The sequence below is a fragment of the Cherax quadricarinatus genome, chromosome 56 (genome assembly GCF_038502225.1).
Source record: "Cherax quadricarinatus isolate ZL_2023a chromosome 56, ASM3850222v1, whole genome shotgun sequence".
Lineage (NCBI taxonomy): Eukaryota > Metazoa > Arthropoda > Malacostraca > Decapoda > Parastacidae > Cherax > Cherax quadricarinatus.
This window is the reverse complement of record NC_091347.1, coordinates 10,376,445-10,393,444: the sequence shown is the minus strand read 5'-3', so window position 1 is coordinate 10,393,444 and position 17,000 is coordinate 10,376,445. Positions and strand designations below refer to the sequence as shown.

General features: G+C 41.9%; 1 protein-coding gene across 3 annotated transcripts in view; it reads left to right on the top strand.

Moving 5' to 3' along the window:
* The window catches only part of l(1)G0020 (RNA cytidine acetyltransferase l(1)G0020), a 174,866-nt gene that overhangs the window by 8,783 nt on the left and 149,083 nt on the right, over nucleotides 1–17,000 (top strand). For all 3 annotated transcript variants that reach the window (XM_070097055.1, XM_070097057.1, XM_070097056.1), the window contains one exon: nucleotides 16,714–16,898. In XM_070097055.1, the coding sequence (XP_069953156.1) occupies nucleotides 16,714–16,898 (185 nt within the window). The remainder of the gene's footprint in view (nucleotides 1–16,713; nucleotides 16,899–17,000) is intronic.

Here is a 17,000-nt window from a genome sequence, read left to right as displayed (position 1 = left end):
CAACCTTGTCCAACCTTTGGACGAAGATCTACATCAACTAGTGGATGGTACCACTATGACCCTGCCTCCTCCTGCTTCGCCTCACCTGACTACAGTATATAAGCCACGTCTATGGCCCTATGCTGTACTTTCAACAAGATTGATGGACTGAACACATTGACTCCAGGCTGAGGGACTGATTACATCAAACTTCTCCTCTCCTTACACCCTTCTGATTTGTATTGGACTGATGAAGCCACTGTGTGGCAAAACGTTTCCTCAATAAAGATTCCCATATGTTGCATAAGTGTCTCAGTCTTCAAAGAGATAATGACATGTATAAAAAGATAATGACACATACAAAAGGATAATGACTACTAACAGTAAGACACATTCAAATGTTGAGAAACTGACCATCAACAGAATACTGTACTAAGATTCATGATTGCCACTTGCATGTCTTCCATTTATACTAACCTCTCAACATAGCACAACATTTTTTTTTGAACCTTGGCAATAAGTAATTCAGTGTTGGAATGATGTGGAGAAATTTTCTCCAGGAGGGGGTGTCAGCCCCCTTCAGTCCCTTTCAGCCATGAGGGGCCCAGCCCTCTCAGAAGGGGCAAACATCTTGTTTACTGCTATATCAAGTAATTGATCCCAGATGCAGTACGAGTATGTGACGTGGCTGCGGCTTCTTGCAAGAGTCCAGTGTTGCAAATAGTTTAGTTTAATAAGAGACAGTCCATCTCTTACCTTAGCAGGACAATTAAGGAAAATCCTGCTCCCACTTTATTACCATGGTAAAGATAGTGTACGTTGTTGTCTATGCTTAAGACAGCAAGAATCAATCATTCTGCTTTGCTTCCTAGTGGAAGTTTGGCAAAGAAGCAAAATGTACTAGGTCATCGTTTCCTTTATGCTGGGGACAAGCGAGGTGCGGGGAGACGCTGTGAGGTCAGATTACTTTTTGCCCTACTGTGACTCTCACTGATGCCAGGACAACCAACAAAGAACACTGATCCATGCGTTAGTGTGAACAAAGTGTCTCACAAAACACAGACACTTACAGAGAAGTGTGATCAGCTTCTTTAGTAAACAGATTGTGAATAAATGAACAAATCTTGATGAACAGTGTAACGAGTGTTGCGATCCAACAGTGTGGTGCGACATTCTTCAACGAACACTATTCTTCAATCAAGTCATCGGATATCCGTGTGTAACTATGGGTCAGATACATATACCCAGGTAAGTGTACTAAGACGTATTCGAGTCCTATTGACTGCGCAGTTGAGAACAAAATTATGATCTAGTAACTTATCATAAACCCTGGTGAGGAGCAGACCTTTCAGTCCACACAAGTAAGTTTTCCAGTCAGCAATCAGTTAATAAAATATGCTGACATAATACCTCCTAGGGGTAATTTATTTCCATTATATATCTTTTACAGCCTGTTGAGAAGTGGCTATGACAGCTTCTCAAGACCTCGCCTGCAGGGGCGGCTGTGTAGGCAAAAGCTGTCTATCAAGCTAAGTTCTCCTATATTTAATCTTTAACCTTAGTTGTACCATTTCTCAACAAATTGTTTGTCAGCTTCAAAGTAATTGTCTGCTAAGACACGTAAGGCTATTTGATAATTGCCTTTTACCACCGGAAATGACTTAATCAGTTCATAGGGTTCTCCCTTCACAAGACATTTAAGATAATTGAACTTAGCAATCTCATCTATGTCAGTTCGTGAATTTACTATGGATTGAAAACGACTAATGAATTCTTTGTAATTACGACTTTGGAAAATAAATAATGGCAAGGTAGGTAAGCTTGGTAATGGGACACTTGTTGTTCCAGGTTGCAGGTGTAACAGGTATTTGACCACTAGTTACAGTAGGTCTCTGTGACAGAGTTTTGCGGCAGGTAGCCTGTACTCCTGTCCACCTTAATTGTTGATTACTAAAAATATCCAAAACATTTTTAATTTCATCCTCAGATAGATCTGATTCTAGAAAGTTTCTTTCATATTTTTCACAGTTTGAATTAATTATTTTCAGATGCTGTGTAATTAAAATTTTACTTCAAGATCATCAAACTCTGTTTTTGTATCTTGAGTTAATCCTACACAGACTGAAATTAGATTTTCTAATTGTGTAGTCTTAGTCTGTAAAAACTGAAACTGAGTTTTCAAATGAGCTATTTTAATGGGATACTGAAAATTCTAGCACCACACTTAGAGTGTTTAAAAAACACTGTACTGCTATAAACAGCTGAGTTTTTGTTATGCTCAAGTCAGCAGTAATTGAGTCAGACACTGCTGACCCACTGAGCTTAACCTCAGGGTCAATGACCATGAAGGGTACAGGGAACATATGGCTGGATGATGCATCTGGTGTTTATATCCTGGGTTTGCAGTGTCAGTTTAACACTGTTGAGTCACAGTAAATAATGACTTTATACACTTCATTCACTATACACTATAAATGTTACTGAATAACTGTAAATCACACGTGTATATTTCTTACACATATTTAAATGTCGCTGTTAATATATATATGAAAGCTTACACTTTATATATAATATCCTTTAATATAACAGTTAAATCTATAAGAGACAAACATAAACACAACCTCGTCTCTTAATTTCTGTCTATAAACATTATAAACACTATGTGTATATACACTCAGACAAACTGAGTACAACTAAGGTTAAAGATTTAGTATAGGGGGATCTTAGGTTGATAGACAGCTTTTGCCTACACAGCTGCCCCTGCAGGCGAGGTCTTGAGAAGCTGTCATGCCACTTCCCAACGGGCTGTAAAATTGGAAATAAATTACCCCTAGGAGGTATTATGTCAGCATATTTTATTAACTGATTGCTGACTGGAAAACTTACTTGTGTGGACTGAAAGGTCCGCTCCTCACCAGGGTTTATGATAAGTTACTAGATCGTAATTTTGTTCTCAACTGCGCAGTCAGTAGAACTCGAATACGTCTTAGTACAATTACCTGGGTATATGTATCTGACCCGTAGTTACACCCGGATATCCGATGGCTTGATTGAAGAATAGTGTTCTTTGAAGAATGTCGCACTACACTTTGTTGGATCGCAACACTCGTTACACTGTTCATCAAGATTTGTTCATTTATTCACAATCTGTTTACCAAAGAAGCTGATCACACTTCTCTGTAAGTGTTTATTGTGTTTTGGGAGACACTTTGTTCACACTAACGCATGGATCAGTGTTCTTTGTTAGTTGTCCTAGCGTCAGTGTGAGTAACAGTAGGGTGAAAAGTAATCTGACCTCACAGCATCTCCCCGCACCTCGCTTGTCCCCAGCATAAAGGAAACGATGACCTAGTACATTTCACTTCCTTGCCAAACTTCCACTAGGAAGCAAAGCAGAATGCTTGATTCTTGCTGTCTTAAGCATAGACAACAACGTACACTATCTTTTCTATGGTAATAAAGTGGGGGGCAGGTTTTTTCTTAATTGTCCTGCTAAGGTAAGAGATGGACTGTCTCCTATTAAACTAAACTATTTGCAACATCGGACTCTTGCAAGGAGCTTCGGCCACTTCACATACTCGTACCGCATCTGGGATCAATTACTTGATATAGCAGTAAACAATTGTTTGCCCCTTCTGAGAGGGCTGGGCCCCTCATGGCTGAAAGGGGCTGAAGGGGGCTGATATCCTCCCCCTGGAGAAAATTTCTCCACAAATGATGCTTTAGCTTACTCTGCTTTCTGCAATGAGTGAAGACATACAGTAGGGCCCCACTTATAGGGCAGGTTAGGTTCCAGGCTACTGCCATAAAGCGGAAATCGCCATCAAGTGGAACACCCTTTTTTCCCCCTTATAAATGCATACAAATACTAGATAACAAGTTTACACTAACATATATTAAGTTAGAAATAGAACTAGGCATCAAAAAACAATAAAAAAGTACAATACACACATAGTGCACTCATTACTTACCTTAAAATATTTATAGTCTTAATCTAGGGTGAGATGAGTAGTATTTATTGTAAGAAATCAAGTGTGGTATGTATGGTAGTCAGCCGGGCTACCATACCAGGCCACCCCACCTACACATAATATTCTGTTACATTTAAGCATCCCAGAGCGATAAAATGCATATACAGTGGACCCCCGGTTAACGATTTTAATCCGTGCAAGAGGGCTCATCGTTATGCGAAATAATCGTTATGCGAATGAATTTTCCCCATAAGAAATAATGGAAATCAAATTAATCCGTGCAAGACGCCCAAAAGTATGAAAAAATTTTTTTTTTACCACATGAAATGTTAATTTTAATACACACAAACTGAAAAAGGCATGCACAATTAAATGACACTTACTTTTATTGAAGATCTGGTGATGATTGATGGGATGGGAGGAGGGGAGAGCATTATCTTCTTACTGTTTAGAAGGGGAATCCCCTTCCATTACGACTTGAGGTAGCAAGTCCTTTTCCGGGGTTACTTCCCTTCTTCTTTTAATGCCACTAGGACCAGCTTGAGAGTCACTGGACCTCTGTCGCACAACAAATCTGTCCATAGAGCTCTGTACCTCCCGTTCCTTTACGATTTGTCTAAAATGGGCCACAACATTGTCATTGAAATAGTCACCAGCACGGCTTGCAACAGCTGTGTCAGGGTGATTTTCATCTATAAAGGTTTGCAGTTCAACCCACTGTGCACACATTTCCTTAATCTTTGAAGTAGGCACAATGGATTCCACAACTGGCATAGGCTTCTCAGGGTTAGCCCCAAACCCTTCAAAATCTTTCTTAATTTCCATACTAATTCTCACCCTTTTTACCACAGGGTTGGCACTAGAAGCTTTCTTGGGGCCCATGGTCACTTATTTTCCAGAAACAGCACCGAAAACACTGTAATAATACGAAATATTCCGAGTGTATGCTTGGATGTTACCGCGGAGGCTGGCTGGTAAACAATGGGACGGCCGGCACATGTGAGGCTGGCTGAGGGCACATTGGACGCGTCTCGGACGAAAATCGGTAAGCGGGTTTTTAATCGGTATGCGCGGCAAAAATTTTGCGATAAAAGTAATCGGTATGCGGAAAAATCGCTATGTGATGCCATCGTTATGCGGGGGTCCACTGTACAGTTTACTCATTACTTACCTTAAAATATTTGTAGTCTTAATCTAGGGTGAGATGAGTACGTACTATTTATTTTAAGAAATCAAGTGTGGTATGTATGGTAGTCAGCCAGGATACCATACCAGGCCATTCCACCCTCACATATATTATATGATATTTAAGCGTCCCAGAGCGATAAAATGCATATACAGTTCACTCATTACATACCTTAAAATATTTGTAGTCTTGATGTAGGGCCAGGAGTGAGTAAACGAGATAAAACGAATAAATGAGAGAGAGAGAGTGAGTCAGTTCACGAGGGAGGACAGGCACAGAGTTATGTAAGCAAACCAGGCGAATGTAAGTTTTGTAAACAAACAAAGTGTACACGTCTGGTTTGTGTACAAGTTACATTGTGAACAAGTTGTCTCTACATTGACACGGTAGAATAAATAAAGAAGAACACTCCCATTCTCATGTAACACCATTTTTAGAAGAAATGACGCTCTGAGTGAAGGCAATGGAAATAAGTCACTCTGTCTGACTTTTTTGGGTTATCCCAGGTTCTCTACACATATGCTGTTATGTATGATAATCTATGTAACTGTATTTGTGTATACCTGAATAAACTTACATGCATACAAAAGGAATAATTTTCTACAGTTACCCCCAGTAACACATTTTCTATGTTAGACGAGAGAAAATATTATTCTTGCCATCACTTGTACAAGTTATCTGGCTACCACATCTCATATTTATGTTTATTTATTCTATTGTGGGGTGTATTTATCATCTTTATATGTTATGTATCGTGTTTATTATATAATTTTGAAAAAAATGTCATAGATGGATTAATGAAAATAGTATGTATATTAACGTAATATACGACATTTAATGAGACGCGATGATTGTTATTCTTACTAATATGACGTCTCGAGACATAAGACACTCTTACTGATTTTAATGTGTACCTGCATGCCAGCACAGTATGTAAGTTTATTTAGGTACAGGTATACATAAGTATAATTATCAGAGTACCTATACAGTGGACCCCCGCATACCGTTGGCATCACATAACGATTAATCCGCATACCGCTTGCTTTAATCGCAAAAATTTTGCCTCGCATACCGCTTAAAAACCCGCTCACCGATTTTCGTCCGAGACGCGTCCAATGTGCGCCCTCAGCCAGCCTCACATGTGCCGCCGGTGGCATTGTTTACCAGCCAGCCTCCGCGGTAACATCCAAGCATACAATCGGAATATTTCGTATTATTACAGTGTTTTCGGTGCTTTTTCTGGAAAATAAGTGACCATGGGCCCCAAGAAAGCTTCTAGTGCCAACCCTACAGCAATAAGGGTGAGAATTCCAATAGAGATGAAGAAAGAGATCATTGATAAGTATGAAAGTGGAGTGCGTATCGCCGACCTGGTCAGGTTGTACAAGAAACCCCAATCAACCATCGCTACTATTGTGGGCACCAGAAAGGCAATCAAGGAAGCTGTTCTTGCCAAAGGTTTAACTGTGTTTTCGAAACAAAGATCGCAAGTGATGGAAGATGTTGAGAGACTCTTATTGGTGTGGATAAATGAAAAACAGCTAGCAGGAGATAGCGTCTCTCAAGCGATCATAAGCAAAAAGGCTAGGAAGTTGCATGAGGATTTAATTAAAAAAATGCCTGCAACTAGTGCTGATGTGAGTGAATTTAAGGCCAGCAAAGGTTGGTTTGAGAGATTTAAGAAGCATAGTGGCATACATAGTGTGATAAGGCATGGTGAGGCTGCCAGTTCGGACCACAAAGCGGCTGAAAAATATGTGCATGAATTCAAGGAGTACATAGAGACTGAAGGACTGAAACCTGAACAAGTGTTTAATTGTGATGAAACAGACCTGTTTTGGAAGAAAATGCCAAGCAGGACCTACATTACTCAGGAGGAAAAGGCACTCCCAGGACATAAGCCTATGAAAGACAGGCTTACTTTGTTGATGTGTTCCAATGCTACTGGTGATTGCAAAGTTAAGCCTTTATTAGTGTATCACTCTGAAACTCCCAGAGCGTTCAGGCAAAAGAATGTCCTCAAGGAGAATTTGTGTGTGCTGTGGAGGGCAAACAGTAAGGCATGGGTCACTAGGGACTTTTTCTATGACTGGTTACACCATGCATTTGCCCCCAATGTGAAAGATTACCTAACTGAAAAGAAATTAGAACTTAAGTGCCTCCTGGTGTTAGACAATGCCCCTGGTCATCCTACAGACGTGGCAGAGCGACTTTATGGGGACATGAAATTCATTAAGGTGAAGTTTTTGCCTCCTAATACCACTCCTCTCCTGCAGCCCATGGACCAGCAGGTTATTGCAAACTTCAAAAAACTGTACACAAAAGCTCTGTTTGAAAGGTGCTTTGTAGTGACCTCAGAAACTCAACTGACTCTAAGAGAGTTTTGGAGAGAGCACTTTAATATCCTCAATTGTGTAAACCTTATAGGTAAGGCTTGGGAGGGAGTGACTAAGAAGACCTTGAACTCTGCTTGGAAGAAACTGTGGCCAGAATTTGTAGACAAAAGGGATTTTGAAGGGTTTGAGGCTAACCCTGAGAGGATTATGCCAGTTGAGGAATCCATTGTGGCATTGGGAAAGTCCTTGGGGTTGGAGGTTAGTGGGGAGGATGTGGAAGAGTTGGTGGAGGAGGGCAATGAAGAACTAACCACTGATGAGCTGATAGATCAACTTCAACAGCAAGAGGCCAGACCTGAGGAAACTGGTTCAGAGGAGGGGAGAGAGAAATTGAAGAAGTTGCCTACTACAAAGATTAAGGAAATGTGTGCAAAGTGGCTTGAAGTGCAAACCTTTTTTGATGACAATCACCCTAACACAGCTATTGCAAGCCGTGTTGGCAACCTATACACTGACGATGTTGTGAAACACTTTAGGGAAGTCATAAAGGAACGAGAGGTACAGGCCACTATGGACAGATATGTTGTGCGAAAGAAGTCCAGTGACTCTGAAGCTGGTCCTACTGGCATTAAAAGAAGAAGGGAAGTAACCCCGGAAAAGGACTTGACACCTCAAGTCTTAATGGAAGGGGATTCCCCTTCTAAACACTAACACTCTCTCTCCCCTCCTCCCATCCCATCAATCATCACCAGATCTTCAATAAAAGTAAGTGTCATGTAATTGTGCATGCCTTTTTCAGTTTGTGTGTATTAAAATTAACATTTCATGTGGTAAAAAAATTTTTTTTTTCATACTTTTGGGTGTCTTGCACGGATTAATTTGATTTCCATTATTTCTTATGGGGAAAATTCATTCGCATACCGATTATTTCGCATACCAATGACCCCTCTTGCACGGATTAAAATCGGTTTGCGGGGGTCCACTGTATATAAAATATGAAATAACTTTTAAAAACACTTGAAATTTAGTTGTTTCCAGACATAATGGAGAGACTTAGTGCTTGGATCTCACAGAGAATGTAAACAAACTGGGTGGGGCGCGGTGACCGTACAGTGGACCCTCGCCTAACGAACGCATCGCATAACGTTAAATCCGCCTAACGAAGCGTTTGAGTGTAAAAATTTTGGCCTGCTTAACGATAAAAAACTCGCCCATTGCGATTCCTCCCAAACCTGTCCGTCCAGCCTGAGCGCCTCAGCTGCCTTGCCGTCATTGTTTACAAGCCAGGGTGGCCGGTTGCATGCATACATTCGATACATTTTGTATTATTCCATTGTTTATAGTGCTTGTAACTGCTAAATAAGCCACCATGGGCCCAAAGAAAGCTTCTAGTGCCAGCCCTGTGGTAAAAAGGGTGAGAAATACTATCGTACTGCAGTCAAGTGTTGCTGCACCACAGTCAGCTGTTGCTGCACCACAGTCAGCTGTTGCTGCACCAATCTGCTGCACCATGGTTAGCTGCTGCTGCACCACAGTCAGCTGTTGCTGCACCATCAGCTGTTGCTGCACCACAGTCAGCTGTTGCTGGACCAGTCAGCTGTTGCTGCACCACGATCAGCTGCTGCTGCACCACAGTCAGCTGCTGCTGCACCATGGTCAACTGCTGCTGCACCACAGTCAGCTGTTGCTGAACCACTGTCAGCTGCTGCTGCACCAGAGTCAGCTGCTGCTGCACCATGGTGAACTGCTGCTGCACCACAGTCAGCTGTTGCTGAACCACAGTGAGCTACTCCTGCACCACGGTCAGCTGCTGCTGCACCACAGTCAGCTGCTGCTGCATCACAGTCAGCTGCTGCTGCACCACCATCAGCTGCTGCTGCACCACCATCAGCTGCTGCTGCACCACAGTCAGCTGCTGCTGCACCATGGTCAACTGCTGCTGCACCACAGTCATCTGTTGCTGAACCACTGTCAGCTGCTGCTGCACCATGGTGAACTGCTGCTGCACCACAGTCAGCTGTTGCTGAACCACGGTGAGCTGCTCCTGCACCACGGTCAGCTGCTGCTGCACCACAGTCAGCTGCTGCTGCACCACAGTCAGCTGCTGCTGCACCACCATCAGCTGTTTCTGAACAACATGACTCGTCCCGAACCTGTCCGTCTAGCCTGAGCACCTCAGCTGCCTTGCCGTCATTGTTTACAAGCCAGGGTGGCCGGTTGCATGCATACATTCTATACATTTTGTATTATTCCATTGTTTATAGTGCTTGTAACTGGTAAATAAGCCACCATGGGTCCAAAGAAAGCTTCTAGTGCCAACCCTGTGGTAAAAAGGGTGATAAATGCTATCGTACCACAGTCAGCTGCTGCTGCACGATGGTCAGCTGTTGCTGGACCAGTCAGCTGTTGCTGCACCATGGTCAGCTGCTGCTGCACCATGGTCAGCTGCTGCTGCACCACAGTCAGCTGTTGCTCCACCACAGTCAGCTGTTGCTGCACCACCATCAATTGTACTACTCAAAGATGTGGAGAGAGTGTTGGTGTGGCTCAACGTGAAACAATTACCGAGAAACGATTAACCCCAGAGGGTTAGCCACCCAGGATAACCCAAGAAAGTCAGTGCATCATCGAGGACTGTCTAACTTATTTCCATTGGGGTCCTTAATCTTGTCCCCCAGGATGCGACCCACAACAGTCAACTAACACCCAGGTGTACAGGAAAAAATGCCTGGAACTAGTGCTCATATTGGTGAATTTAAGGCCAGCAAAGGTTGGTTTGAGAGATTTAAGAATTGTAGTGGCATACACATTGCAATAAGGCATGGCGAAGCTGAAAAATTCATCCCCCAACAAGTGTTCAGTTGTTAGGTAAGACACATATGCAACAGTTAGGTATCTTTATTTCGAAACGTTTCGCCTACACAGTAGGCTTCTTCAGTCGAGTACAGAAAAGTTGATAGAAGCAGAAGAGACTTGAAGACGATGTAATCAGTCCATCACCCTTAAAGTTTTGAGGTGGTCAGTCCCTCAGTCTGGAGAAGAGCATTGTTCCAAAGTTTGAAACAGGATGGGCCAGAGCAGGCAAGGCAGGATAGGCCATAGCAGGCAGTGCAAGATTGGCCAGAACAGGCAGGACAAGACAGGTCAGAGCAGGCAAGGCAGGACAGGCCTGAGAAGGCAAAGCAGGATAGACCAGAGCAGGTAGGGCAAGACAGGCCAGAGCAGGCAAGGCAGAATAGGTCAGAGCAGGCAAGGCAGGATAGGCCAGAGGAGGCAGGGCAAGACAGGCCAGAGCAGGTAGTGCAAGATAGGCCAGAGCAGACAAGGCAGGGCAGGCCTGAAAAGGCAAGACAGGATAGGCCAGAGCAGGTAGGGCAAGACAGGCCAGAGAAGGCAAGGCAGGATAGGCCAGAGCAGGCAAGGCAAGACAGGTCAGAGCAGGCAAGGCAGTACAGGCCAGAGCAGGCAAGGCAGGATAGGCCAGAAGAGGCAAGGCCAGAGTAGGCAGGGCAAAACAGGCCAGAGCAGGCAAGGCAGTACAGGCCAGAGCAGGCAGGGCAGGACAGATGCATCATGCAGATTAGGTTTGTTAGTTTTATATGAAAGTCGCAAGTGGTATATAAAATTATTTTTCCATCTTGAGGGCATTTCAGTGGTGGATGGCTACAGGGTATACTATGTCAATACTGGGAACTGACCATCATATGCCTGCTCCTCTTTATTGTCAGACAAATACGTAATACAGAAATACTGTACCACGTCACAATGCAGCACCACAAGGCCACCGAACTGCTGATCATATATCCTCTTATTTGAGACATGGTGATCATTTTCTAACTGCACTTTCTGCTATTAACAAGAAGAAAGGGGCTCAGAAGAGATGTTATGTGTGTGTACTTACACCACAAGATGGCCTGCTTACCACAGAGATACACTCTTTGTGTGTGGAATGTAAAGCTCCACTGTGTATGTGACTGTGTTTCTAGAAGCTCCATGTACTGCAACAGCTCTTTACACAAACAGGAGGACCCTGCTTAACAGCGCTTCATGTTACAACATTTCGCCAATGCAGTGGTTTTCAATTATACCCAGTCTTCATTTATTCAGACTTCATATATTGTAGGTACAAGGACACAAGTGTAATTAATGTGACATTTTATTGTGGCAATGTTTCGCTCTCCAGGAGTTTTATCAAGCTGTTACAAACAATACATGGACACATAGGGTATATAGAGGCTTAAAATGAGGAATAATACTAGTGGTAGTCATAGTAATATTAGTTGTAGTAGTAGTAATACATGTGGTAGAACAATTAACTTGCACATGAGTAAAAGGCTAAAAAAAAAAGCTATTACTTGGGTAGCATAAAAATAGGTTAGACAAATATTTCTGTTAGTGGTTGGATCTGAGAAGACCTGTTTCTCCTCTGTTATGTTCTTGTGTAGTATTAGCAGTAGTGACTATGTGATGGCAAGGTTTATTGTTTTGAGGAGGATTTTTGCTAATACTTCATAGATGATGAAGCTGCCTTTATTTTGCTTGATTGTGTTAGAAACAGCGATTAATGATGATTCAAGGCATTCACATTTGCAGAAATTAAGTTTTCTGATCACTAAAAATATCACTACCACCCTCTACAAAGGTAAAGGGTGGTAGTGATGGTAGAGGGTGGTGGTGGTGGTGGTGATGGTAGAGAGTGGTAGTAGTAGTGATGGTGGTAGAGGGTGGTTGTGGTTGTGATGGTGGTAGAGGGTGGTAGTGATGGTGGTAGAGGGTGGTAATGATGGTGGTAGAGGATGGTAGTGATGGTGGTAGAGGGTGGTAGTGATGGTGGTAGTGAGTGGTAGTGGTAGTGATGGTGGTAGAGGGTGGTTGTGGTTGTGATGGTGGTAGAGGGTGGTAGTGATGGTGGTAGAGGGTGGTAAAGATGGTGGTAGAGGATGGTAGTGATGGTGGTCAAGGGTGGTAGTGATGGTGGTAGAGGGTGGTAGTGGTAGTGATGGTAGTAGAGGGTGGTTGTAGTTGTGATGGTGGTAGAGGGTGGTAGTTATGGTGGTAGGGGGTGGTAGTGATGGTGGTAGAGGGTGGTAGTGATGGTGGTAGAGGGTGGTAGTGATGGTGGTAGAGAGTGGTAGTGACGGTGGTAGAGAGTGGTAGTGACGGTGGTAGAGAGTGGTAGTGATGGTGGTAGAGGGTGGTAGTGATGGTGGTAGAGGGTGGTAGTGATGGTGGTAGAGAGTGGTAGTGATGGTGGTAGAGAGTGGTAGTGATGGTGGTAGAGAGTGGTAGTGATGGTGGTAGAGATATCCTCTCCTCCCTCTCCCCTCCTCGCTGTCTTCCATATGCCAACAAGAGTCTTGAGTGAAGGTAAAAGTGATGTTAAATGTTCATTTATCCATTTCATTAGTGCTTTATATTTATTTGTCATTGTTTTCTGTATGTAAAACTATAGTTATCCTCTATAAAATGTATTTTTTGTTAATATTTTTGGGTTTCTGGAACGGATTAATTGGATTTATATTATTTCTTATGGGAAATATTGCTTCAGTTTTTGTCAGATTCGGTTTTCGTCAGACTCTCTGGAACGAATTAACCTGTAAACAGTCCAAGCAGATTTATGTTCACATGTGTAGTGCTACAAAAGTAGATCTACGTTTTTTACATATTTTCAAATATAACAAAAAAAAAAGTAGATCAAAGTTTTTTTTACACATTTTCAAATGTAAAAATACATAAAGAAGATCTACTTTTTTTACATACAGTGGACCCCTGCTTAACGATCACCTCCCAATGCGACCAATTATGTAAGTGTATTTATGTAAGTGCTTTTGTACGTGTATGTTTGGGGGTCTGAAATGGACTAATCTACTTCACAATATTCCTTATGGGAACAAATTCAGTCAGTACTGGCACCTGAACATACTTCTGGAATGAAAAATATTGTTAACCGGGGGTCCACTGTATATACGTTTGGACCGTTTACAGGTTAAAGACGAAAACCAAGGTTCCACTGTAGTTGAAATTTCGGAAAGAATATAAGGATAAGTTTGGTAGACAGAATTTGTGTGTTTTTCCTGGTAATCTATGTCTCTCAACGAAAGTAACTGAAATACCTGGGACAAGTGGGTGGTTGTCTCTTTCTTGTACTTTATTAACCCTCTGACTGTTTCGGTCGTATATACAGTGGACCCCCAGTTCGCGAAGCCACTGGTAGCCGATAAATCCAGTATCCGAAGTGTTATATCGCAAAAAAATTGCCCCGGTTTCCGTAACAAAACCCGGTACACGATACGATTCGTACGAGACGTGTCAACATGTGGCCTGAACTGCCCCGTGTGTGCCAGTGTTTATAAGCCAGCCAGTGTGCGTGCATCTAAGGATACATTCGGTACATTCCATATTATCCATATTATCACTGTTTCTGGTGCTTGTTTCTGCAAAATAAGTCACCATGGGCCCCAGGAAAGCTTCTAGTGCCAACCCTTCGAGACCAAGGGTGCTAATGACTATTGAAATGAAGAAAGAGATGATTGCAAAGTATGAAAGTGGAGTGCATGTGTCGGACCTGGCCAAGTTGTATAGTAAATCCCAATCAACCATCTCTACTATAGTGAGCAGGAAAACGGAAGGAAGCTGTTCTTGCAAAAGGTGCAACTGTGATTACAAAACAGCCGATCGCAAGTGTTAGAAAATGTTGAGAGAGAGTTACTGGTGTGGATAAATGAAAAACAGATAGCTGGAGATAGCATCTCTCAAGCGATCATTTGTGAAAAGGCTAGGCAGTTGCATGAGGAATTAATTAGAAAAATGCCTGCAACTAAACTTAATATTTCATGTGGGTAAAAGTTTTTTTTCATACTTTTGGGAGTCTTACACGGATTAATTTGATTTCCATTATTTCTTATGGGGAAAATTGATTTGCTTTCCGATAATTTTGCTTTACGATGAGCTCTCAGGAACGGATTAATGACATGAACCGGGGGTCCACTGTATATGTCTTACGAGAAAATGTGTGTGACGTGTATATACTCAAAAATTCTAGCAGCTTCAAATCAAGCAGGAGAAAGCTGGTAGGCCCACATGTGAGAGAAAGGGTCTATGTGGTCAGTGTGACTCTGTATAAAAAATCCTGCAGCACGCAGTGCATAATGAGAAAAAAAAAACTCTGACCATGATTTTGGATTAAAACGCCGACTTTGAGGTGTATTTTCGTATAGTTTTTATGGTTATATTCTTGTTTTCGTAGTCACATTTTGATAGAATGGAAAACAATGTATTATAGAAATAGAGGTGATTTTAATTGGTTTTACTATGAAAAGGACCTTGAAATGGAGCTCAAAGTAGGGGAAATGTTTGATTTTTGTTATGTTCAAGAGTAAACAAAAGATATCATTGTCCAATAAATGTCCAACTAGCCATTTTAATATGCAGTTATGAATGGGTTGACATTATTTATACAATTACAGTGGACCCCCGCATACCGTTGGCATCATATAACGTTAAATCCGCATAGCGATACATTTTATCACTAAAATTTTGCCACACATAGCGCTAAAAAACTCACTCAACGCTATTCGTCCGAGACGCGTCTATGTGAGGCCTGAGCCAGCCTCACATGTTCCGCCGGTGGCATTGTTTACAAGCCAGCCTCCGCGGTAACATCCAAACATACAATTGGAACATTTCGTATTATTACAGCGTTTTTGGTGATTTTATCTACAAAATAAGTGACCATGGGCCCCAAGAAAGCTTCTAGTGCCAACCCTGTGGTAAAAAGGGTGAGAAATATTATCAAAATACTGTGGTCCCATGGTCAACTGCTGCTGCTGCTGCTGCTGTAGCACTGTCAGCTGCTGCTGCTGCTGTAGCACTGTCAGCTGCTGCTGCTGCTGTAGCACTGTTGTTGGTGTGGCTTATTGAGAATACCAAGAAACAATTAATGCCAGAGGGTTAGCCACCCAGGATAACCCAAAAAAGTCAGTGTCATCGAAGACTGTCTAACTTATTTCCATTGGGGTCCTTAATCTTGTCTCCCAGGATGCAACCCACACCAGTCGACTAACACCCAGGTGAACAGGGAAAAATGCCTGGAACTAGTGCTCATATTGGTGAATTTAAAGCCAGCAAAGGTTGGTTTGAGAGATTTAAGAATCGTAGTGGCATACACAGTGTGATAAGGCCTGTTCTGGAAGAAAATGCCAAACAGGACCTACAGTACTCAGGAGGAAAAGGCACTCCCAGGACACAGTGTCTCATCAGTCATTGCTGCATCTTCAATAAAGGTAAGTGTCATTTATTCTTCATTTAGTAGAGTAGTACTTGCACAATATATATTGTGCATGTACTACTCTACTATTGTGCATGTATCCTTCTCTTTGTGTATAGGAAAATGTATATTTCATGTGGTTAATTTTTTTTTTTCATATTTTTGGGTGTCTTGCACGGATTAATTTGATTTCCATTATTTCTTATGGGGAAAATTCATTCGCATAACGATAATTTCGCATAACAATGAGCTCTCAGGAACGGATTAATATCGTTAGGCGGGGGTCCACTGTATTACAATATTGCAGTAGTCTGCATAACAGTGAATGTATTTATTGTTTGAATAAAAATTCAAAATAGAAAGCAAGAGTAATATCAGAGGGGCCTGGAGACGTGGCTGATGAACAAATAAAATATTATTTTAGAGCCAAGAATGTCTGCATTGTTCATTCTGCACCCTATTTTGAAATTGGCAAATTTTTTAATTTGCATGAAATTGGCCAAATTGCAAATTTCTGACCACTTTATTGGGTAGTTGAAATCGGTAAATGGGCAGTTTCTTGTACTCATTCAATAGAAGAAATAGTTATGAGTTTGGTTGACTGGAACAATGGAATTAGCCAAAAATAGGGCTCATAGTGGGGGAAATTGCTGATTTGTAAATGTTGCCGAGGTTGCTAACTTTGCGAGAGTGTAATTCCGTAAGTTTTCCATCAAATTTCGCACTTTTGGTGTCATTACCATAGGGAAAAGATTCTCTATCATTTCATAAGAAAAAAAAATTTTTTTTTTTTTAAATATTTTGCGACACCAGGAGACATCTCAGGATTTGGGTTGTGACAGTCAAAGGGTTAAGTATACAAAAAAATTGAATGTGATTTCTTCTTTGGGTCACCTTGCCTTGGTGGGCTGTTACTGTACTTAAAATTTTTTTTTCTCTATTTTCTTGCTAAGATTTAAAAATGTTCTTTTATAGGACTTTGAAGCCTTGACTCCAAACATATTGTGTCGCACCATAGAGACTGTGGAAGGTGGCGGCCTCATTGTGATACTTCTGCAGACTGTTACCTCACTGCGGCAGCTGTATGCACTTAGCATGGATGTACATGCTCGCTACCGCACCGAGGCTCACCGATATGTGGTACCCAGGTTCAATGAAAGGTATAGTATAATAATAATAATAATAATATTATTATTTTTTATTATCACACTGGCCGATTCCCACCAAGGCAGGGTGGCCCGAAAAAGAAAAACTTTCACCAT